The following is a 23,936-nucleotide window of genomic DNA, read 5'->3' on the forward strand; positions in this document are numbered from 1 at the left end:
AGGGATGACCATGGAAGAGAGCGGATATGAGTTTTGTTATCACATATCCACTTATGCAGGAAAAAAATTATCTTCATACATTAACGGATATCAAATTTTTGTCCCATCTCTATTCTCATCGAATAACGAGTATATTCTCGTACATGTTTTCTTATTATTTCAATATTAATTAATTAAATTTTATAAAATAATAAAAAATTATGGTAAAGGAAACATAATATTATCACATATTCAATATTAAGAGGAAGGTTGTTTATTCGGTATCAAATATTTAGAAAGAAATTATAATTGTATACATCTCAACTTAGAGTACCAAATCAAATTTTACGAGAACTAAAACATTTATTAAATCTGGAAACATTAATGAAACGTTGATAAAATTTTAAAATATCAAATATCGTTAAATATGTTATTGGTCTCTTAACTTTCAGTGAATTTTATAATTAGTCTATTTCGAAACTTTTGACCAATCTAGTCCTTCATCTTTTGAAATACTTTGAAATACGTGAATTTAGTCATTTTAATCAAATTTTGTTAGGTTTATTTGATGTTCCGTACGCATTTCAGGATTGTATTTGAGTTGTTTATATCGGTTGACATATTTTTGTTTTAATATTAAGTCAAATACTATTATGAAACGCGCTAAAGATGTCAGATAAATTAAAATGACTAAATCCACATATTTCAAAATATGGAAAACTAAATTGGTCTAAAGTTTCAAAATGGACTAATTTCAAAATTCACTGAAAGTTGAGAGACCAAAAACATATTTAACCCTTACAAATATTTTAAAAAATATATAAAAAGAAAACAAATAATCAAACAAAAATATATTTTAAATGTTTGTTTACTTCAATCTTTTAAATTCTAATGAATTTCTTGTTTATACATTGATAAAAGTTATAATACATCACTCGATCAAAATCACGCAAAGAACAAATATTAAACTAATAACAATAAAATTTTAACTTAGATCTTGTATCTTTTGAACTTCAATACATGTTGGATAATGATAAAAAATAATTTATAGCAGTTACATTAAATTTGTATATTATAGTAAATAAAATTTATTTATACAATTATAGTAACAAAATTACAGTATGACTAATAATAAGTAAGAAATAAAAAATAATTATGTAAAGTATATCAAAATAGTATTCTACATGATAAAAATAAACAACAAATAAAAATATTAAAAATTATAAAATGTGTGTCTTAAAAATAATTTAAGAAAATATTGAATAAAATCACACAAAGCAAGACAAACGTATAATTAAAGTTTTGATAAGATAAAAATACCTTAGAAATCTAAGAAAAATTTTCAAATATCACCACAGTCAATCGTTGAGAAATAACGAAAAAAAATTTAGCGAAACAAATAGTTATTCAAATGAAACAAAGAGTTTCTTTAAATGAAACAAAAATTAATAATAATAAAGTAAAGAAGATAATTTTTTTACATTACTTAGTAAATGAAATGTTTATGCTATTAAACACTTAAGTTGAGAGTGTTAAACATTTTCAAGTGAAAGACAAATATACAATAAATAAAAATATTAAAAAAAACAGAAATATTCTAATGTGAGACATAAAAAATATTAATTAATATACATCATTTGAACATAATTGCATAGAGATTATGATAAGATAAAAAATATATTGGAATTGCAAATGAATTTCACGACAAATCAAACAATTAAAAGGTTAAAATATATTTGAAAAAATGTGATATTTGACATATTGTTTCACATCTATAATATAAATAATCATTTAGGTTTGTTTGATGTTTCGTATACATATCAGGATTGTATTTCAATTGTTTATACTATTTGACACATTTTTGCTTTAATGTTAAGTCAAATACTATTATGAAACACGCTTGAAATGTCAAATAAACTTAACAAAATTTGATTAAAAGGACTAAATTCACGTATTTCAAAAGATGAATGACTAAATTGATACAAAGTTTCGAAATGAACTAATTTCAAAATTCACTGAAAGTTAAGAGACCAAAAACATATTTAACCCTTTGAGTTTAGTATTATTGTTTTTTTCAAATTTTCTTCTGGTGCTGCAACATGTAAAAAAACCTCCATTTGTGATCTTTTATTGTTTATATTATAGTTGTGAAATAATACGTCAAATATCACATATTACTCATGATAATAATACTTTTTTCAAACATTTACAAAATGAAAGAATTCAAACATATCACAAATATATTGAGAACAAAGGTCAAAAGATAAATAAAAAATATAATACATCAATTTATAATTATGGGTCATCATCTAAGACCAGGCTATTTGATGGCTTTGATTTCAAGTTGAAATCTTCATGATTTCTTTTGATGGTTGGAACCATCTTTTAATGCATAGGGATCCGGTGTATGGTAACATCTCTCCAAACATTTATATATTGTTGGAAGTCCTATATCGATTAAAAATAATATAATTTTATAACATATAAGTGGCTGCAAACCTAGTTGATTTTATGGGGTTGAGTTAGATTTAAAATTCACTTATTAACATATTATCTTATAACAGATCACCCATTAATTTCTAATCAATCAGAGATAAAATAATTTTATAATATATAAGTGGGTGCAAACCTCATCTTACATATCAATTTTGTGGGATTGAGTTAAACTTAAAATCTGCTTATTAACATATGTGTCATCTTTAATTGTCTTGTAGCTCTTACTCTTATTGTCTTGTAACTCAGCCTATGAGAGAAGTGTCAAAGTTTTTTTTAACCTCTCCAACCACTACAGCATTTAGTAGCTACTGCAACATTTACCTAGCTACATTTATTAAAAATGTTACTATTGATATAATATAGTTACATTTCCTTAAAATTATTACTATAAAGAATATTAATATTAATATTGTAACACCTTTTAAAAATGTTACTGTACATATTACACTTTTTTCTATTTTTATTAACATTTGCATAATCACATCTACTAAAAATGTTACTATATATATATATATATATCCTAATATTGCAACATGTTTCAAAAATGTTACTGTAAATAAATAAATATACTAAATAAATAAATATATTAAATATATTGTATAATATCAGTATTATCAGAAATTAATTAAAAATAAAATAATAATATCGCATCGTTAAGAAGTAATTAAAAATTATTTTCTAGTCATTTTAAATTTATTTTAGAAACTAAATTTTAATCAATAAAAATAATCAAAATAGAAACTAACTTTTAGTTTTTAATTATTGTATTATTAAAAAATTGATTTTTTAATCTTTATTGTATAAATATTTTGTTGACATATCATTTGATGAATGATTTTTAAGATTTATATTTACAAGAAATAAATTTAATTAAAATGTATTATAATTATAATGTAATCGTTCGACCATGTATAATTAACTAATGTATTAAAGAGTATATAAAATAGAATATCATTTCTCTTTTATTATTATATTAAATAATAATTTTAGGTACTAAAATAACTCAATAATATTAAACGCAAGAAGCATCATCCCCCTTCACCACCATCGTCTGGATTCGATTTGGAGGGAGCTTCTTCTTGGATCTAGCCTCACCACCACCGTCTGTTTCTTCTACAACTCTTAAGTCCTCTCTCTGTAAGATTCTTCTCTTTTGGACTGTGACCGATTCGTTTTTGCCTCTCGCTTCTGATTACCTTTTGTTCAAGTTCTGGATCTGTTGCAAGTAAAATAGTTTCTCATTTCACTAACCTTTATCTTTGATTATATATTACCTAAATTCTAATACTTATTCATTGATTATGATATGCAGTCAAAATTTGATATTGAAGAACGTGCTAAAAAGTGGGTTTTAGGAAGCATATGTTCAAGTTGGAGGAACCACAAATGTCGATTGAAGACAAAGTATTTTTTTCCAAATATGCCACATGATTACAACTTCAAAAATCGACCCCCAAGTGTTCCACTTGAGCAGTGGAAAATTCTTATTAAATTTTGGAAATCTGACATAGCTAAGGTCTTATTTAAATGTTATTATATGTGGATTTGTACTTGTATATCTCAGTTGCTTATATCTTTTCTCATTTCATATTTTTATTATAAAGGTTCGCTGTGAGAAAAATAAAATAAGCAGAGCAAAATTTACTTCTGTACATACCACAGGAACAAAAACCTTTGCTGAAATACGATATGAAGAGGTTAGACTAATTACATAACTAATGTATTAATGGTTGTACCTTTTTTACACTAATATTTTTTCTTTTGTATGGTGTAGATGATGAAAAATATTGATGGAAGAGAGCCATCTCGTGCAGAAATGTTCATCATGACACATAAGCCTAAAAATGAGGAAACCAAAAAGATTATTGTATGATGATCTCATTCATTATATATATTTTTATAATTAATAGTTTTGTTTAATAACAAGTTTAACTTTGTTTTTTTCTTTCCTTTTTTAGTTAAAGCTTGAGGATGCAATTTCTTCGCATTCAATAGAACCAGAGAAAAACTCAACCCGAGATGATGTATTTTCCCAAGTCTTTGGAAAAGATCGACATGGTTATGTGCGCACATATGGAAAAGGGGTTTCACCTTCCGATCTATGGGGATCTAACTCCCGAGTTGGAATACAAAAATTAATTGATGAAGTTCAAAGGAATGCTCAGGTTGAACTACAAAGCATGAAAAACAGAATGCAAGAGGAAATGGAAATAAAGCTAAAAGAGCAAGTGAAGGAGCAAGTGGAAACCAAACTAAAAGAGCAACTAGAAGCAATGAAAGTTGAGCTTCTAAACAACTTCAAAATCGCTTTTACTCAAATCCCAAGTTATGCTCCAGAAGTAATGGTTTCAAATTTGAATAAAGAGGAGGTGGACATTGAAGATGATCCAACATTGAAGATGATGGATAATGATGACAACATCTCTCATAAAGGTTTATTTATTTCATAGTAGTAAATATTGATTTAGTATTAAATGTTTTGATCTTTGCATTGTTCCTTTGGTAGTTATTGAAGATCCTACAAGTGAGCTCGTAGAGAAAAATGCACATGCCTTGATCTTTCCATTCACTCATACTAGCCCCAGGAGAAAAAAAGGAAAAAGTGCAGAAAACTAACACCAAGTTAACTAAGAGGTTATTATCATATTTTTTCTTTATTTTTCTTTTATATTATCTATCAATTAATTTTGTTAATAATATTTTGGAACATATCTTACTATTTCTTTTATCCAGGAAATTAGAAGATCTTAATGTTGAAATTGTCACACTTGATAACGATCTTAGCATTCTCAAACATCCATCCAATGCCTTTGAGCTTTTCTTGTAAGATCTAGTTCTCTTACAATAAGCTTATAATTTTATTCTTTTCGGTTTATTGACTTATAAATGATCACTATTACAGGCAAGAATTTGCAAACAACTATAAAGAAACAAAAGTTGATTTAGACAATTTTGAAAGGGTATGTAAAGTTCAATACATTGATAAAGCTTCATTATTTGAATCACTTATTATTTAACATTTCATTTAAAAGATAGGTTAAGAAAAAAGTTGTTAAGGCATGGAACTCTCTGACAAATAAAGTAAGTCCAAGCCTTTTATTCATCCTTAAGAAATTTAATATTAATTGAGCTTCTTATTTATGATATTTGAATCAGGAATTAGAGTCTTATTTCAATGCAGCAACTAAACTCAAAAGAAAATTACATTTGAGTACATTAAAGGAAAGGTTCTTCTTCTTCTTCTTTATAACTTTAGTGTTGTTAACATTCTTGAATATCATGCCATAAGATGTTCTTATTATCCTCTTGAACATCATGCCAAAAGTAATTGTTGCAATCCATACATAGCCACTGCCCATCATTCCTAGCTTCTGAGCAATGGAAAAATGCTCAAACCAGTTTCAGGATTAACATCCCTCCATCTGTATAAGTAGTTTTTGTTTCCATTTTTGTTGTTATATTGATTGTTTGTTAATGAACTTTATCTAAGTAGTGTTATTGAAGGAAAAGAAATAGGAAAAAGAGAGCAGAAACCTAAAATTCATTTTGACGGGATTGACTTGAAAAAATTGAAACAAGAGAAATCCCACAAGTGTAAGTTTCCTCTAAGTCTTTTAGTAAATGATAGTAATAGTTTGATTAAAAACATTTATGTATTTGTTATACTAATTTATCAATTTTAATTATCTTTATATACAGTTGCTAAATGATGCACATACATTGTTACATGCAAATGAGCTGAAGAAGCGGCTTGAATAAGGTGTGAATGTTTTCTATTGGATACAATAAATTGTCACAGGATTCTGTTTTTTACAAATAGCTACTAGATCTGAAATAGGAAGAAACAAATTACAGTGTTGGATAAAAATGAACCAACTCTTCCTCGCCAACCTTGTCTTTTTGTCATTACTTTTATTATCTCATTGAAATATATTCCCCACTTTTAGTAATTAAACTAGTGGATAAATAATAATATTAATTGCAATAACTGAAATTGCTTTACTTGTTTATTTTGTGTGTGAAGCTTTCAAATTAATATGATTTTTTCTTTCATATCCATCAAAGTTCTCTGGTGCATAATGTGTAAACAGAAGTATATTGTTACAAGGGTGCACATTAACCCTAGTAGGCCATTAGTACTTATCACAGTTTCTGTTGAGTAGGCAGAGCAGCCAAACCTTCAAAAGAAATTAAAATGATTATACCATCCACTTGCATGAACACTTTAGAAGGAATTATCACTTGAATATCTTAAACTGTTCCACTTATTATTATTTATTAAACCAATATCACCAATTCTCTTCAAAATATGATCATATATTCGTATATATGATGAAACTGTGATACCAACCATAGCTTTCATTTTGCATGCATCATGCATGAATGAGACCATGTTCATAATAAAAGTTATTGAAAACTGATTTCAGTGCTCTCTGCAAAATTGTCTTGCTTTCAGTGCCTACTGATTTTAAGTCTTTAACAGGTAATGATCGTAGGAAGTTCAACATCAAAAGATTCTGAATCAGGAAGATGATGAAGAATAAGACTGAAATTAAAGCTAATTCAGTATCATATCTCCAAGAAATTCTGAACTGTCAAAATAAAAATCCATGCATTAGTAACAGAAGAAGAGAAGGACAGTTCAATTTATGTTGATGGTTATTAAGATCATATTTTAAACTTGAGATTTTCCATGTTTTAGTTGAGGTATATTCTTTGATGTATTTACTTTTATTTTTAATGCAGAACATGATGATGTTGAGAATCTTAAAACTCGGACAAAATTTAAACACTTCTTTCACCTGCTCTTAATTCTTGTTTATCTATTATGTTGAAATATAGTAAAAGATTTTTTTCGTTATAGAAGATGATATTTGCCTCTTTATACATATAGGAATTAATTTAGAAAAAGGACAAATTTTAATTTTACAAATTAAAAACGTAATTAATCCTACTGATCTGTAAAAATTAAAATCAAACTTTTTTAAGACTACAAGAGATCAATTGGTCAAAAGAAATGTTGGTGTGACTATTTATATTAGTGACATTTTTATAATGTTACCTTAAAAAAAAAAGTTATCACTAAATTTTTTTAGTAACAATTTTAAAATGTCTCTTTATTTAAAAAAATGTTTGCAATGATTTTTAGTAACATTTTTATAATGTCACTCATTTATAAAAGAATTATAACTAAAAGAATTTAGTAACATTTTTTATAATGTTACATTTTTATTAAATAAATGTTACTAAAAGTATCTAGTAACATTTTTATAAATGTCTCAATTAATATGTAAAAATGTCACTAATATTTATTAGTAACATAGGGTATACGTAACATGTGGTATAATGTTACTAAATTATATTTGTAACATTTTTTACAATACAGTAACATTTTTTAAATGTTACTAAAGAATAAATATGTAGTAGTGAACTCTGGTTCATTCACTCAGCATGAAAATACAAGTACGCATCATCAAATGATGATATATTTTTCATTATAATATCAACACTATAACAACAATCAAATGGATACAAAGCACATAGGAAGAACCAGGAGTATCAAAACTAAAAAAATAAGAGTATGTTTGAAAGTCACATTTATCATAATCTTATGATTCATGTATCTTGCGGCACATGGATGAATGTACACAATTTCGTATTATGGATACGATACATTTATTCTTATATTTTTTATTTTTCACCGATTCTTATAAAAAAAATGGTAGAAAATGGTGTGAATGAACTAGAAAGAACACTTGGAAACTTATCATACTTGATTATTCCACCTTTGTTTGTCGTTCACGCATTCAATGCATTTGTTCCATTCAGCTATTAAATTCTTTATACCAGAGAACTTTATACCTTTTAAATGATAAATGATTAGACTCTTTTTTAGTTGAGAAGTGCATGCTCCAATGAATACAAAGTAAAAAAATCATCTTAAAATAGAAATTTGAGAGAATTAGTTATAAATCACATAATACTCATCCTTATCTAGGTCTTTCATTGAGAATTTAATTTGGACGATAAATCAGTAACCTAAGTAGAAGCATGAAATAACAATATCAAATGCAACATCATGTTATTGATCAATGTTTACCAATATAGTTCAAGAACTTATTGATCATTCTAAACTTTTGAATAGGAAATCGCATTGCACTAAATAACACCAAAGTTATTTTGTGTGTTTTAGGATGAATGGTATATGTCAATATTAAGATGAATAAATATATCAAAATTGTTATGAATCTAACCAATCACAACTTTGTTCCCCAAAGAATGAATCACCATCACTAGTGCATTTTACGCTTTCTAACTCGGATTTTATGACTCGATTATAGTGGAAACGAGACATATAAACATGCAGTGGCAATTTTGTAATTTATGTAACATTTTATGTCCCAATTACTAGTTGACCCAAAGCAAAAACTAGTTTTATGCTACGGTTTTGAGAGACCCGAGGCCTAAAGCCTCTCCAAAATTTCTCCCTCTCGCCACTTGGATTTTTATATTTAAAATTGTTATGACAAGATGAAAAGAAATAGATTAAGAGAAAAAGAAGACACACAAATTTACGTGGTTCAGTCAATGTGACCTACGTCCACGGGGCATTTCAAGAGTTTCTTATTTCTGAATAATGATAGAGAGATACATTATACAAATGCCTTTTAGCCTTATAAAAGAGTAAAAAATAACAGCTCCTTTAAACCTCATTACAACCCATAACTATATCATAAATATATGAAGTAAGGAAGATAAAGGGACAACGTAACATTCAAGGCATCTTAACAAAAATAAAAGCTTTATGCACCGGTTGATACTGACCCGAGGCAATAAGGCTTATATGCCTCGGTTGTTTGAACCCAAGGCAGTACAACTAGGTAAAATGGCCAGCCTTAGGCCTAAATTCCTTTCTTCAATCCTTTGCAAGAAACCCTAAAGTCGCACCGCAGACGAACGTCTCCCCCACCAAACTTCTTCTTCATCCTTCCATGTGGGAATGTCTCCCCCACCAAGAACTATCGTCCTCTCCTTCGTCTTCACCACAAGCAACCACCTTTACAGGTGGGCGTCACTCCCCAACTCCACTTCCACCGTCAGCCCACTTTCATTCCTAGGTTTATGTTTTCACTCCGCTCCTCCTTTCTCTTGTTCGTTTTGCATTTCAAGAAGGGTTCGACAACGATGATTCAGGCACGTTCGACTTCGTTGCAAAGAGCTAGACAAAATCGTGAAAGGGGTGGAGGAGAGGCATTTATGCATCCCGGTGGCCATCAATCGCATGAAAGGGGTAAAGGAGAGGTGCTTCTTTGTTGCGGTGGTCATGAATCGTGAAAGGGGTGGAGGAGATGCGGTCCTACAACTGCGGTGCAATGGTCGTCAATGAAAGGTGTGGGGGAATAAGTTTTTCTTCCTCAATGGCAAGTGAGTGATGGGAGATCCCTAAAATTTTTTTAGGTTAAAAGTTTATGTCTTATTTGTTTTTTCTGTCTTCATTTGCAGTTGTGTGGAACCTACAATAGGTTTTTGGAATGGTGTGTTTGGGAAAGATTAATCCTCTGCAAGTCAAGAATCTAGTGGAAGAAGGGGTTGGGTCGTGGAGTTGTTGGGGATGACAGAGGAATGAAGAGAATTCCTAGAACCCCATTCAATTGTATCATTTCTGATTTTTTTTTTAAATTTTGAACGTCTTAGGCCTCGGTTGCATAAGAACCGAGGCAGTAATAGAAAGATATGGCTTCGGTTCTCAGTAAAACCGAGACATGAAATGGGTTTTCTGCCTCGGGTAACACCTGAGGCCAAAAGCTAACCCTTTTTAGCCTCGGTTCTAAAACCATAGCAGAATAGCAAAAGTAACCACAACCAAATATTCTTCCTGCATTGGTGCATGTATGTATGACATCAATGATTGCATATAGTCTAACAAAAGATTAACATATGTCAAATATAATTTGGTTAAATCAAGTTACAAAGGTTAAAACATCTTAAGTATAATTTAGTTAAATCAAATTATAATGGTTAAGACATCTCAATCGACAAGTCTTTGTCAAAGAAACTAAATTTATCTCGTTAAAATATTACAACAACCTGAAAATTATAAAAAAATCTCTAAAGTCACAATAGAGATGAAAACTTTTATGTATGTAATGTAAATAAGTAATGACACTAGATCAAGCTGATGTATTAGATTGTTGAATAGTCTCTTGATTCATTATAAACTAAATAAACTTGGTCGTTCCTCCTTGTATCTCCAACAATTTTTTCAGCAACAATTTCCAAAACAATTTTTTGACTTTGACGCTAACTAACCTACACCCCTAACAGAATTTCGAAATTCGGTTAAAAAAATTACTTAACCAGATTTTGACATATGATATAACAATGTTTATAATAATTTAGCTTAAATTTACATGTTCATATTTTCATTATTTTTTTCAATTTAGTTTTCATTTTCGTTTTGCATTCAATGTCATTTTCGTCAAATTTTAATCAATTTAGTCATTTTTACTAACGATATTTAAATAGTTAACGTTTTTTAACTGTACATGTCACGTGTCAGCTTCTAGTGTTTTTTAATTTTTTTTTTAATTTTAAAAAAATTGTTCACATGTCAAGTCATAATTAGGGATGGCAATTAGGGTCTGGCCCGCGGGCCCGGCCCGTAGAAAAAACGCGGGGCGGGCCAAGATAGTGGGCCCACGCGGGCTTGGCCCGCATAGGCCCGCGGCCTGCGCGGGCCAGCCCGCAAGCCCGCATAAAATAAAATAAAATAAAAATTTGCACTTGTGTATATTAATTACTTCTTTTATGGACTCTTGCATTAACATTTCAAATTCTTGTATAACTGGAAAAGACAAGTATTATGTAACTTTTAATGTGCTAAAATTTAAAGAATACATTGTGTATGTCATAGTATGAATATGATGAAAATGTTGAATTATCAATTTATCATCTAATTCCCCAAAGTCTTTACTTAATTTTGTGAACTTCTTAAAGTTTCCCAATTTTTAAACATTGAAAGTTTTATCATAAAAATAAATAAATAAAAAAAAAAAAAGCGGGCCGGCCTGCGGGCCCGCGGGTCAACATATATGCGGGGCGGGGCGGGGCGGCCCGCGGTGTGCGGGCCTTATGCGGGGCGGACCTAAACTGGGCGGGCCGGCCCGCATTGCCACCCCTAGTCATAATTGTGTCACATGTCAATGCTAGTGCCACATTTGAATTTGTGGTTATATCACTTTTTTTTTGTTTAATTTAGTTTTTATATTTGTTATTTTTGTTAATTTTTGTTTTGATTTTGATTTAAATGAATCAATTTTGTCCATTTCAAATTCAAACCAAATTTAATATCTTTTATAAAAATTATACTGATATTTTTTTCTAAAACTGACATTTTTATTAATTATTTTTTAAATTCAATTATAAATTATTAAATTTAATTATAATTGATAATAATTCTTAGATTTAATTGTTAAATATAATACAATTATTTAAAAGATTATTATAATATAATTAATAAATTTTTTCTTCTAATATTTATATCTTAAAATACCGATACTTTTAAAATTAATATTTAAAAATATTACAAATATTATAAATATTTTAGAAAAGTAAATTAATATTTAACTATAAAATATTTTTGATTTTAATATCTAAAATGCAACAAAAATATTAAATATTTTGGATTTAAATGTCAAATTTAAAAATATTAATATATATTTTTAAATATTTAAATTATATTTATTTAATAATTGGATCTAAGAATTATATTTAATTGATTATTAAATATAATAATTTATACTTGAATTTAAAAAATAATTAATAATAATATATATTTTAAAAATAAATATATGATATTTATAAAAAATTAAATTTGGTTTTGAAAGTGAAAAAATTGTTCCTTTTTAACAAAAAGTGACACTAAATTGAAGAAAAATGACGAATATAGGAATTAAATTGAATAAAAATAACGAATATTGAAACTAAATTGAGCAAGAAAAAATAATACAATCACAAATTGACACATGAAACTGACACTGTGACTTGACATGTGAACAATATTTTTGTAATTAAAAAAAAAAATAGGAGCTGACACGTGACATGTATTATTCAAAAATGCTAAATATTTAAACACCCGTAGTAAAAATTACCAGATTGACCAAAATTTGACAACAATAAGAACCTAATTGAATATAAAAAAGTATAAAATTAAATAAACATAATAAAAATAGGAACCAAATATATATTTAACTCCAATAATTTTTTAATTATTAAATTTTACTAGTTAACTTTTTATTATCTTATCATTGACAGTTCATATATATATATATATATATATATATATATATATATATATATATATATATATATATATATGTGTGTGTGTTATGTAGTTATGTTAGAATGAATTTTGTTTTTTTAAAATTAATATTGGTACTGAGAATAACAATCTTTAAGAATTTGGGGTACGCATTAATTTCATAACATATTTAAAAATATTGAGTACATATTTTCTCACAACGTAGTTTATTTCATATTATAAAATCATAATGATTCAAATATTATAGCACCTAAATGTAATAAGAGTTAAACGCTTTTAATTTGTAAACTTTATCGTAAAATTATAATTTGTCAATATTTTAAATTTTGGTACAATTTGATTATTAAATTTAAAAATAAATAAATATAGTCATTCTAATCTAATTGAGTTAAATTTATTAAACATATCAAATGACATTTCAAATTGATATGTAATCTCTATATAATATTTGACACATTATAACTCAAATGTTAGTCTTTAACACCATTTAATATATAAAAGAATTAATTTTGTTAGATTAAAAAAACTATATTCATCCAATTTTAAATTCAGAATCAAAATATATCAAAATTTAATACATAAACAAATTCTAATTTTACTTCTAAATTTAAGAAATGTAAACATATATTTAAATTTAACCAATGGAATAATGATGTTTAACTTATTCAAACATGTAAATTAGATTCGATCGAGAGCAAAAGAAAAATTATTGACAAAAGAAAGAAAAAAAAAAGAAAATTTACTTTTTGATCATTGTTACCTCTTAAACGGTATATCTTCATTCACAGCCCCTAAGAAATCACGTTTCTATGATTTGTGTGTATTTATGAATAAATTTTGAAATGGCATAAATGTTGCTCATTTATAATTTGATGGGAAATATAAACAAATAATAAAAATGAATTTATGTCTTATATATTATGCTGAAAAAGAAAATAAATACATTACTAATGTAAAAAGATTTAACCTATGAAAATTAAGAAATATTTATTTTCAAAGGAATTATAAAATTATACTAATCTTCCAAAAATTTATAAAAAACGCGGTTAATGCTAAAAGATAAACACAACTATAACATAACCTTAAGTTACAAACAAAATTTAAGATGTAAAGCTGATCATTTTGAAATTACCTTGATTCTTAAAATTATTTTCGTTTTTTATTATCTCTTCATTTCTGAAAATTAACATCAAGCGTACCAAGATTATAATTAAAATGAAGCACAATGGTATGTGTAGAAGAAATCAATAAGCATTAGAACCTCATCACTCGTTTTACCCTATACCTCATTTAGACATATAATAAATGGATAAAAAAGCACAATAGTAAAATTTCAAATAAGAAAGACAAAAGAGCGTATTTAACTAACGACCCGCACCTCTATAAATTTCTACTTGCACCCCATATGAAATTAATTTATTTTTACTTTTTCAAATTCTATAATTTGAAAGTTAAAAATGACTTTTATATTATCTACTCTAACAATTAAAAAAAATTAAAAAAAATTGAAGAGGGTTAAAGAAAAAAAAAGAAAGCTTCGAAATTATATAATTTGAAATTAAAATAATACTCAGATTGTATAAATCAAAAGTCAAATGACTTTGAAATTGAAATTGTACAATTTAAAAGTTCTTTCAAGAAAATAATAGCTTACAGAATGTATATTTGGAAGTATTTTTTATTTTCAAATTACACAATTCGAAAAAATCAAAAATACTTTCAGATTATAGCGTCTGAAATTTCTTTTTTATTTTCAAATTATATAATCGAAAGTCTTTTTGTAAAGAAAAAAAAATGACTTTGGGATTGTACATATCGAAAGCCAACATTTCTTCGAAAGACAACTTTTAAATAATACAAATAAACAAAAATAGATTTTTTATTTGTTTTTTGTATATTTCAAATAAGCTCATCCTACGTCACTGCCAATGCCATAACATAATTTTTTTGTATTGGGTGCATGGGAAATTTATAGAGGTGCAGGAAGAATCTGCCAGTAATGAGTTATCATGACCCAATCCAATTGTGTAGGTGGGCCCAGCTACACATCCAGATTAACAAATTCACAGCAAGAACATAAGAAAAAAAAATGAACATGAACACAGAGTTAAACAAAGAAACTTTGGAGTGAAAGAAAAATATTAAAAATGATGTCAGGACATTACACCTCCATTGAAAATCAAAAGGTTTCAGGATCGGTACCTGTAAGTTACCATCATCATCATCATCATCAAATATTCTTGTAATTCAATTCATCTTCCATTTTTTTTTTATCATCACAATTCATTTTTAATTTCATGCAGGCCGTTACAGATCCCCCATCCTTCAAATTTTCAGGTTCATTCATTACGAAATCCACTTTCATTTTCATCTTTTGTCACTTATAAAATGTTGCCCTTGCCATTGAATAAATAAAATCATTAAATTACCTTACACGAACCTTAAACAAAGAAATAATGGATATATAACGTAAATTTTTCAGTGTCACGCATTGATTTTATAGTTTTTAGTTTGTAAGATATTTTTGTATTGATGGATGCAGATCCAAATCTTCAAACATTTCCTCCTTCTGCAGCACAGGGCAACATTGGTGGCAGTGGTGGCTCAAGGCCTCCACCTATTGTTGATGGTATTTTTATTTATTTATTTTCTGTATAACTGTGTTGCAATTTATCACTTGCATTGTAACGAGAGTTGTATAATTGTTTTTTATTTTCGTTATACAGATACATTTTCAAAACCAGTATCTGGGTCTGATGAATCCCAGCAACTTAGTTGGTTTCAGGTTTTTTCACTGTCCACTTACAAACCATACTTTGATATTGACACTATAGATGTTCTCGATCGAATTAAAGATTCACTCTATCCATTCAATGGGGCTTTTAAAGAAAAAACTTCTTCCAATCCTGATTTGTAAGTTTACTTTATTCTCTCTAATTGTTTCTTTAGTTACCAAATTACAGATCACTGGTTAGTAACCAACTTCACAGTTCTTTCATTAGTTACTCTTTTCTTAAGAATGAAAACCTAGGTTATGATAAGAACTTTTAGTACTCAGCAACTTTTAGTACTCAGCTTCAACTAATATTAGATCCACTTTTTATATTGAAATAGGATAAGACACTGTCAATCAATTTCATGTTCTCCAAACTGTAGAGGAAGAACAATATATAGTTATTAGATGAAATGGAATGCATTCAATTTCACTTAATTGTGTTACTTTTGCTTCATTTCTTATGTTATTTCACAGTAGTGTTTGTTGCTGCTTGATAGAACTTGGTAGAACAAGTACTTTTTTTTATCCATAGAAGGTATTATGTTATTTATATATGAGGAAACACACAATTTGAATTTCACCAGAAATGTGGAACAGGTATGGACCATTCTGGATTTGCACCACCTTAATATTTGTAGCGGCTTCTATTGGCACATTTGTGACATACATAGCTCACAAATTGAAGCATCAGGAATGGAACTATGACATAAATGTGGTGACTTGGTCTGCAGGCTTGTTTTATGGTTATGCCATTTTTGTTCCTCTTTGTTTGTATCTAATCCTCAAATACTTCTCTGTACCTTCTGGCCTTGTCCAACTACTTTGTCTTTATGGATATTCCCTGTTTGTCTTTATCCCAGCACTGGTAAGTGACTGCTATTCAAAATTTACCTCTCTCAAGAAAAATATGAAATTTGATATTTTTTCTTTGCATCTTCCAAACCCTTTTGTTTGGTGCAGTGTTTGTCTGTTGTGCCATGGGAGATATTCAGATGGGTGATTGCTGGGGTGGCTGGGTTCATGTCTGCAACTTTTGTAGCACTTAACCTTCGGGCACATATTATGTCAGCTGGAGAACGATGGGTTTTGATTGTTGCTGGCATTTTTCTATTACAGTTGGCTCTATCTGTTGCACTTAAGATCTACCTCTTCAAAATAACAGTATGAAAGGAAACTAGTATTGTTATCGATCAACATCAATGAAGTGTAAATAAAGAGAGTTTTTGTTGTTTTTAATTTCAGTGATACGATTTGTATGTTGAATAACTACTAGCAATTGCTTTGGTGTATTACATCTATAACATGTCTCTCTAGTAAGAACATTTAGACTTGAAATGGATACAAGCTCACCAATGTTGTGCCAGAATACCTGAGAAAAAAATTCAATACCAAAATGGTGGTGAAGTATTCTATAATTTGTTGTATAGAAAAACGTGGCAAACTTACATTACTATTGGGAGAGGAAGAGATGGACTAAAAAAGAAGTGAAGCAATTTAGTTGATATTTTAATATAATATTTTCCTAAAATACTATTTTTAAGAATAAGAATAGTAATGGAAAAAATATGTAAAATAAAAAAAATGGGATGAAAAATAAACTTTGCAGTGGTTACTTATTCTAAAATAAAAATATCCAATTAAAATTGTGCGTGAAAGTTGGATAGAATAGTTATAGATAAATTATAGATTTTTGTTAAATATTATTACTTTTGCCATCGAATTGTCATATTTATTTTAAGATTTAGTATTTTGAAGTCTTTTAGGGCATATTATTAGCCTTCTAAAGTTCCAAAAGAAAAAATGGATTCCTAGCTTGGCTAAAAATGATGTTAAAATTGGTAACAAGAGAGAATAGTTTTAAGGTGTAGTAGAGAGGAAAAAAGTGTGTAGGTGACAGAAAAGAATAAAAATAGGTGAAAAATGTAATAAAACTAGACATATTTGATCAAACTAAATACAAACAAAATATAAATGATTTTTTTTTTGAATAAGAATAAAAATACAATATTTTTTTGTAAATAATCAATATATTTAATCTGTGTGTGTGTTTGTTTTGCAACAATTTTCGTCTAATGATTATTCTTTTTCTGTTTTGCAAATTGTGAAGAAATGGGGTGTCTCTTTATTCTTACACTGGTATAATTTAGCAGTTCCTGTTTAAAGCAAGGAGCATTTTGGGAACAGAATACAAGCTAGATGTTCTTACAAGCTAGGTGATTAATTCAATTGGTTGAATCCTCTGACCTTACGAGAGGTTTTTCCTATCATAGTTCAAGTTTCAGAACTGTCGGTTTTACTACTATTTTATTTTCCCTTTCATTATCGAACAGTCTTAAAATATATTGCCAAAAAAAAAAAAAACTGAAGTTACCTTGTCATTTCAACTTTGGAAAGTGGAACTGTTCAAATTCTGTTTATTGAAATTAACTACGTTGACTTGTATTAAGGCTAATTCTGCCTTACAATACGCAGAAACATACCTGCTTGAAAAATTACAATACTATATGCTGTTTCTACCTTGTAGGAATCTCTCACCACTCTATGAGGATTATTTATATTGACGGAATCATGACTAAAGCGTATTGAAAGTTGAGACCCTCACTCTTCTGATAAAGAAAATTCCAATTACCACTGACAAATCCATGTCAGAACACAAGAATAAAAAAGGAATCCTAGTAGGTTCTGAAAATATTTTTCTATTAAACTATTTGACCGTCGAGCAATAGAGATTCAGAAACATTAGAATCATTCCACTGCGTAAAACCTATCAACGTAAAGGGGGGTAAAACAAGTCAGAGAAAACCCACAAAGTTCACCCTCCCCCCACTACAAGACTAGGTTAAAAACTCTAGCCCCCATTTTCCAGACCGCATTCCTCTTTCCCACGAAATTTGTAAATGAATTTAGTATATGAGCAGCTCGATTAAATTGAACGTGTTTCTGTTTCAATACCCTGCAAGACAAAACCAATACAGGCTTCAGAATTCTAATCCCATCACCCAGAATTTTCCTTGCACTTGTACAGAAATTGAGCTTGATATTCGTATTTCACAGGATTCTGGCACGGTGATCAAATTATTCCCGTGACCCCTATGGAAGAAAAAGATTTATGCTGAATCAAATAATAACCTCTACTCAAAATAACCAGACTTTGCAAGGAACGAAAATAAAAACATTCTGACGCGTTTAGAGCAAAACCACATCAGGACCTATATTTTTTAACCAGTTCGCAATGAATAAGAACATCAAAATGCAATTAAAAATGCACAAATATTTTAGAGTATGAAGTACAGAGTGTATTATGCTGTGTACTTTGACCAAAAATTTGTGCGTGCACCTAAAAATAAAAGATGGCAGTTGTAAACAGTGTGTGGTGGATAACAAAAGGGTCGTCATAACCTACAACTCTGAAAAAACTTTTCATAAATATCACTGACTTAAAATGCAATTAGGCCTTCGATTTCTTCCCTTTGGCTTCATTAGATGGTTGGTTCTTGAAAGGCAGGAAAGTCTTTCCTCCCATGAATGGCCTAAGGACTTCTGGTATCTCTACCCCATCTTCCTTCTGGTAGTTCTCTAGTATGCAGCAAATGGTCCTCTCAGTAGCCGTGAGAGTAGAGTTCAACAAATGAACATATTGCTTCATCTGCTCGTTGCTCTGAAACAGATAAACCGATGCAAAGTCCAATAGTTAAACTTTTGAAAGTATATTCATGCATAGGGGTATTGGAATAAGTTAAAGCTAAAATGAAACACTATTCACGGGAAATTCTCAGCATCACACGATGATCAATTCAAAGTTTAATTTTGGAACATCATAGGGTCTTAACACAAAGAAGTATCATCATCCCTCATGATTATTCTCAATATAAATCTTTACTTGTCTGCCAAATGAATTTCACCAAAAGCCTATACTGGCACGAAAAGTAAGAAATTGGAGATTTCCAGACAGAATGTGCTTCGTAGATATTAAAGAGCCAGAACCAACTATATGAAGAAAAGGTAATGAACAGTCGGTGAAAGGAGCAAGTCACTAATGATTTATTTCTGACTAATAACAAAAAAGGGCTATTGTGGAATGAACAACAGCCACAGAGCTGAGCTCCCACAGAGGGCTAATGCTCTCTGCCCATAACTAATTTGATTACCCTCAAAAGATACTCTTTCTCCTTATACCCAACCAATATAACAGAAACCCCCTCAATCAAATTATGTTATTCCAACTCTCTACCACGTCAACACTCTCTCCTTCCCCCTTTTGTTTCTCCTTACATACACTCCACCCCTTAAGCCTGGTCAGTCGACATATCTATTAATAAAAGAAGATTGAAAGATTTTACATAAAGAAAGGTCCCATTTTATAAATGGAAATGAAAATTTACGTGAAGTTAATAAATAATGTTTACTGAAGTCATTAACATAATGAAATTAGGTATTCCTAACCTTTTTCTGTCCATATCGAATCTCTAATCTTCTGGCCTGATAATCTGTACAGTTTGAACAGGACACTAGCTCTCTGTAAGCTTGAGAGGCTGGAAACCATGCTTCTAGATCATACTTCTTTGCTGCAGCATCATTCAAAGCACCAGATACAATGGAAACAACTTGATACGGAAGGTTTAACTGCAGTAAATAAAATTTAATCACATGAGAAACAAAAAAAAAATAATAAATTGGGGAAAGTAAGAAGTCAATTATAGTCAGACGACCAACCAAGACATCAATCTACATGCAATGATATCCATAAAAAGTAGAACGTGGTAAAATTAAGTCATCACTTGGCCAATACAGAGGGCAAACAATCATCCAAGTACAATGAAGTTGTAGATATAAAAAATTTAGAAAAAAAAAAACAAGGGGGATGCACTAAAGTTTCCCATGGTTAGATATATTTGGCATGTCAAACAACATATTTTCCCATTTATTAATGGTACCGTGGGATCACTGTTTCAAAATTGTATATTACATGTTTATTTGAAATTTGAACTCGTTCACAGAATTGCCTTGAACATTATTTGATTAATGATGAGAACTGTGGCTGTATCATACCGCTTTGTAGAATTCCTCGGAGTTCTTCAGCATTTCCTCATGCATGTTCCACGAATCATTGTCATTTGGGCTAGTGAGGCAAAATTGCTCAACTTTCTCAAATTGGTGAACTCGGAATATTCCTAAAGTGTCTCGACCATGAGATCCAGCTTCTTTGCGAAAGCATGATGAATACCCAGCATATCTGCAGAAAGCATATTTTCGGAGTTATAAAGGTAACATAGTCCTCTAGGTTCCAGTGTTAACATGTGGGAAAATAAATCATATTACCTTATTGGTAGCTGGGATGGGTGGATCCAATCCTCTAAGTGATACGCACAGAGCGGCTGCTCTGCTGTAGCAATCAGATATTTGTCATCTCCTTCACCGGTTACCTAACACAATAATCTTTTTGATGAACTCAAAAAACAGCTAAAGTGGCATTTGTTTTATATCTATTATCTATTATTATTTACCTTAATAACAACAACAAAAACACAGCATTTCTTTTACTGTGCTGCCTGATCTCAATGTTTTAAGAAGAAAATGATTTTGTTTTCTCCATTTTTCTTCAACTTTTTTTTCAAATGAAAATCGAATGAATACAAGGTGGCATTTTGTGATTATAAATTTAAACATTTCAACTGAAACGAAAAGGAGAAAAAACAGACCAAACCAAACATCATGTAAGCATTAAAACTTTAAACAATACAGTACAAAAGGGCTATTGACAGTTTGGCACTAAAAGATTATGGATATTATTCAACAAAGCAAATAGGCACATATTTATGTCATAAAATATAAAGATAAATTATATACAAAACTATTTATCAAGGTCTTAAAAATCACAAATTGCATTTGGATATAGGCAGATAATGAAACTTACTAAGTTTTACCTTATATAGTTCTTCGTCAAATTGGGCTAACTGAGCACACTTTGACATTATATCTTTTCTCATGAAGAAAGGAGTGTGCAATAAAGTATACTCCCTTTTGTCCAAAAAATCAAGCCCAAAGTTGATAAGAGCTTGATTAAGACGAACACCATCTCCTTTGAGATAGAAACCTCTACCTCCAGCTATATCAGCTCCTGTTATGTATCAAGCAAATTGAGATAAAAGATTAGGATGCATGTGAACAATAGGAGTAGAAACGCCCAAATTAGGGAAAGCATTGGCTACCACTGTTGAAATCTAACAGTGTTCGTAGTCTGCAGTATTAGATTTTTGTGCCACATGCAAAACGGTATTACAGACCAACAATACTCATAAGTTTCGCAATCAAGATGGTGTCAGCAAGACCAATCATACACACTGCTATAGTTCAGAAAGTAGATTACTAAGAGGAGAAAAGAGTTCGGGGACAACAATTACTTCAAAAAGTAAAACCAAAATGCTTGTCACCCCATAGAAATGAGTAGAACAGAAAGTCATCACTTAAACACCATATGAATAAATTCACACCTTTCTTTGTATCTGCTATCCCGAGAAGCTCAACTAGATCCACATGATTCTTTAGTTTAGGCTCCACTCTTTTCTCCCCCCACGATCTAACCACAGCATTGTTGGCCTAAAGCATAGAAGACTCCGGGATTTATTATGAGCATTAAAAACAAACAGAAGTAAAATAATACTAACAATTATAACAAAAGGGAAAAAAAAAAACCTCATCGTTGCTGACTGGAACCGAATCGTGTACGAGATTTCCAATAGTTTCCAACTTGGAATTCAAGCGATTTAGAGTTTCCCGAACTTCAACCTCTTTCTCCGCTATCAATTTCTTGGTCTCCTCCGATTCACTAATGAACTTAGAAGCGTTCTCACCAGCCTAACATGCAGAACAGAATTAAAATGAAACCATTAAAATAAACATCTTAATTAAACGAAAAATATAGAAAAGCCGAATGAAGACACTTACACGCTTGAGTTTGGAGACTTCCTTATTGATCTTGTTAAATTCCTTGCGGAGATTCTCCAACTCGAATTGACCTGAAAAATCGCACATAAGATATGCCATTGGTGCGAGATTCGATAGGTTACAATGTTACTGTGAAGAGAGAGAGAGAGAGAGAGTACGCTTTCGCCATTCTTTGTCGAGATCGATGACCTCGTCGACGATTTCGACGGGAGCGAAACGACGGCGTTGCGATTCGCGGATGAGTTCAGGGTTATGACCCTTCTCCTCCCTGAATAGGTTGATGTCCAACATGCTTCTTCTCACGCCGCCACCACTGAATGTAAGAAATGAGAAGCAGGGTTTCACGACTTTAACCAAGAGGGTTTTTCTTTTCTAGTTTCTTCACTGCCAAAAGAACGTTATGTCATTACATTTTTTTTAATTCAAAATGTAAATGATTTTTTATTTCCAATTGTTAATAAAAATAATAATTGCGACTCCAGTTTTTTTTTTTTCTTTTTTAATTCGAAGTTCCATGGATATATGATTGGTAATAAAAGTAATCCCCCCATACATCTAATTTTTTTTTTTTCTAAAATCATATCAATATCTATACCTGCATATTTTGTTTTCATTTTCTAAAGAGAAAGTCCATAGCATTTATGACTCATTTTGTTTTTCATTTTCATTAAAATCAAATTTACGATCCTTTCAAGGTATACTTAATTAATTTAATTTATGCAGCTGGTAATTGGTTTTGGATTGAATTCATGGAGTTCTTTGATAAATTACATGTACAATAGAAAGCAAAGGTATATTTCTGTATATTAAACTTTGAGGTTTAATTCAATTGTTTTCTAATTCGTAATTTCAGCCCTCGTTATTTTTCTTGAATTTCTCCTAACCAACATGCGCGTAAGAGTTCTAAAAATTCACATTATATGATATAAATGTCAATTAAAATTTGATTAAGAAACTAAAAATAATGGAATTTTAGATAAACATAATTCATCATAATCCTTCTTGCCTTAACTCAATAAAGCACAAATATAAAAATATATATCATGCTAAAAATAACCATTAAGTTTAGTTTTTAAATTAAACATATATGTTTATTGCTTATATTAAGCTTAGGATTGATATATGAGAGAGAGAGAGAGAGAGAGAGAAAGAAGTAAAGAAAGTGAGAGAAAAAGAAGAGAAGGAATTTTATTAAAAAAATGTTTAAAAATAGATATTTAGTTTAAAAGAAATATGTGGAAAAAAAATCTTATTTAAAACTAATAAAATAATATATATATATATATATATATATATATATATATAGATAGAGAGAGATTAGAGATTATTCCTATAACTATGATAAAATTTATTATATTTATTAAGCAGAAACTTTTATTTTATTTATTTGATGCTATTAAACATAATGGATGTGTTTTA

General features: G+C 29.4%; 3 protein-coding genes across 4 annotated transcripts; 2 read left to right on the forward strand and 1 right to left on the reverse strand.

The window, feature by feature from the left end:
* Window positions 1-3,781: 3,781 nt before the first annotated feature.
* LOC114189912 (uncharacterized) lies at window positions 3,782-7,287 on the forward strand. The gene is made up of 11 exons (XM_085675427.1): window positions 3,782-3,991; window positions 4,080-4,172; window positions 4,250-4,342; window positions 4,434-4,872; window positions 5,055-5,109; window positions 5,209-5,298; window positions 5,378-5,435; window positions 5,512-5,556; window positions 5,632-6,069; window positions 6,175-6,235; window positions 6,959-7,287. Exons 1-9 carry the CDS (start codon window positions 3,782-3,784, stop codon window positions 5,761-5,763), a joined length of 1,215 nt encoding a protein of 404 aa, XP_085531553.1. The 3' UTR covers window positions 5,764-6,069; window positions 6,175-6,235; window positions 6,959-7,287.
* Window positions 7,288-14,897: 7,610 nt separating this feature from the next.
* Window positions 14,898-16,927, forward strand: LOC114189562 (uncharacterized). The gene is made up of 6 exons (XM_028078160.2): window positions 14,898-15,000; window positions 15,100-15,133; window positions 15,339-15,425; window positions 15,523-15,709; window positions 16,170-16,437; window positions 16,533-16,927. Exons 1-6 carry the CDS (start codon window positions 14,944-14,946, stop codon window positions 16,737-16,739), a joined length of 840 nt encoding a protein of 279 aa, XP_027933961.1. The 5' UTR covers window positions 14,898-14,943; the 3' UTR covers window positions 16,740-16,927.
* A 1,249-nt stretch (window positions 16,928-18,176) lies between these two features.
* Window positions 18,177-22,917, reverse strand: LOC114191661 (seryl-tRNA synthetase / serine-tRNA ligase). 2 transcript variants are annotated; one of them, XM_085676265.1, is made up of 10 exons: window positions 22,676-22,917; window positions 22,518-22,588; window positions 22,266-22,427; window positions 22,064-22,169; window positions 21,497-21,690; window positions 20,892-20,995; window positions 20,622-20,805; window positions 20,016-20,195; window positions 19,027-19,230; window positions 18,177-18,512 (listed from the first exon to the last, which is right to left on the reverse strand). In XM_085676265.1, the coding sequence occupies exons 1-10, from the start codon at window positions 22,806-22,808 to the stop codon at window positions 18,399-18,401; spliced, it is 1,452 nt and encodes a 483-aa protein (XP_085532391.1). In that variant the 5' UTR covers window positions 22,809-22,917; the 3' UTR covers window positions 18,177-18,398. The 2 variants fall into 2 exon arrangements, with proteins under 2 accessions (XP_085532391.1, XP_027936785.1); XM_028080984.2 differs by lacking the exon at window positions 18,177-18,512 and having other exon boundaries at window positions 18,806-19,230; window positions 22,676-22,916.
* Between the last annotated feature and the right edge of the window lie 1,019 nt (window positions 22,918-23,936).

This window comes from Vigna unguiculata, chromosome 7 (assembly GCF_037176805.1).
Source record: "Vigna unguiculata cultivar grain cowpea cultivar isolate G323 ecotype 2 chromosome 7, ASM3717680v1, whole genome shotgun sequence".
Taxonomy (NCBI): domain Eukaryota; kingdom Viridiplantae; phylum Streptophyta; class Magnoliopsida; order Fabales; family Fabaceae; genus Vigna; species Vigna unguiculata.

Bases quoted from the DNA above. Each gene is read 5' to 3' on its own strand.
- LOC114189912 (XM_085675427.1), top strand. From the start codon at position 3,782: ATGCAGTCAAAATTTGATATTGAAGAACGTGCTAAAAAGTGGGTTTTA. The intron at 4,873-5,054 runs AGATGATGGATA...CACTCATACTAG, and splicing joins TGAAGATGATCCAACATTGA to CCCCAGGAGAAAAAAAGGAA. The intron at 5,436-5,511 runs GTATGTAAAGTT...TTTAAAAGATAG, and splicing joins ATTTAGACAATTTTGAAAGG to GTTAAGAAAAAAGTTGTTAA.
- LOC114189562 (XM_028078160.2), top strand. From the start codon at position 14,944: ATGATGTCAGGACATTACACCTCCATTGAAAATCAAAAGGTTTCAGGA. The intron at 15,001-15,099 runs GTAAGTTACCAT...AATTTCATGCAG, and splicing joins AGGTTTCAGGATCGGTACCT to GCCGTTACAGATCCCCCATC. The intron at 15,710-16,169 runs GTAAGTTTACTT...AATGTGGAACAG, and splicing joins ACTTCTTCCAATCCTGATTT to GTATGGACCATTCTGGATTT.
- LOC114191661 (XM_085676265.1), bottom strand. From the start codon at position 22,808: ATGTTGGACATCAACCTATTCAGGGAGGAGAAGGGTCATAACCCTGAA. The intron at 20,996-21,496 runs GTAAAACTTAGT...TTATTGTGTTAG, and splicing joins TTGACGAAGAACTATATAAG to GTAACCGGTGAAGGAGATGA. The intron at 20,196-20,621 runs GTATGATACAGC...TATTTACTGCAG, and splicing joins CCGAGGAATTCTACAAAGCG to TTAAACCTTCCGTATCAAGT.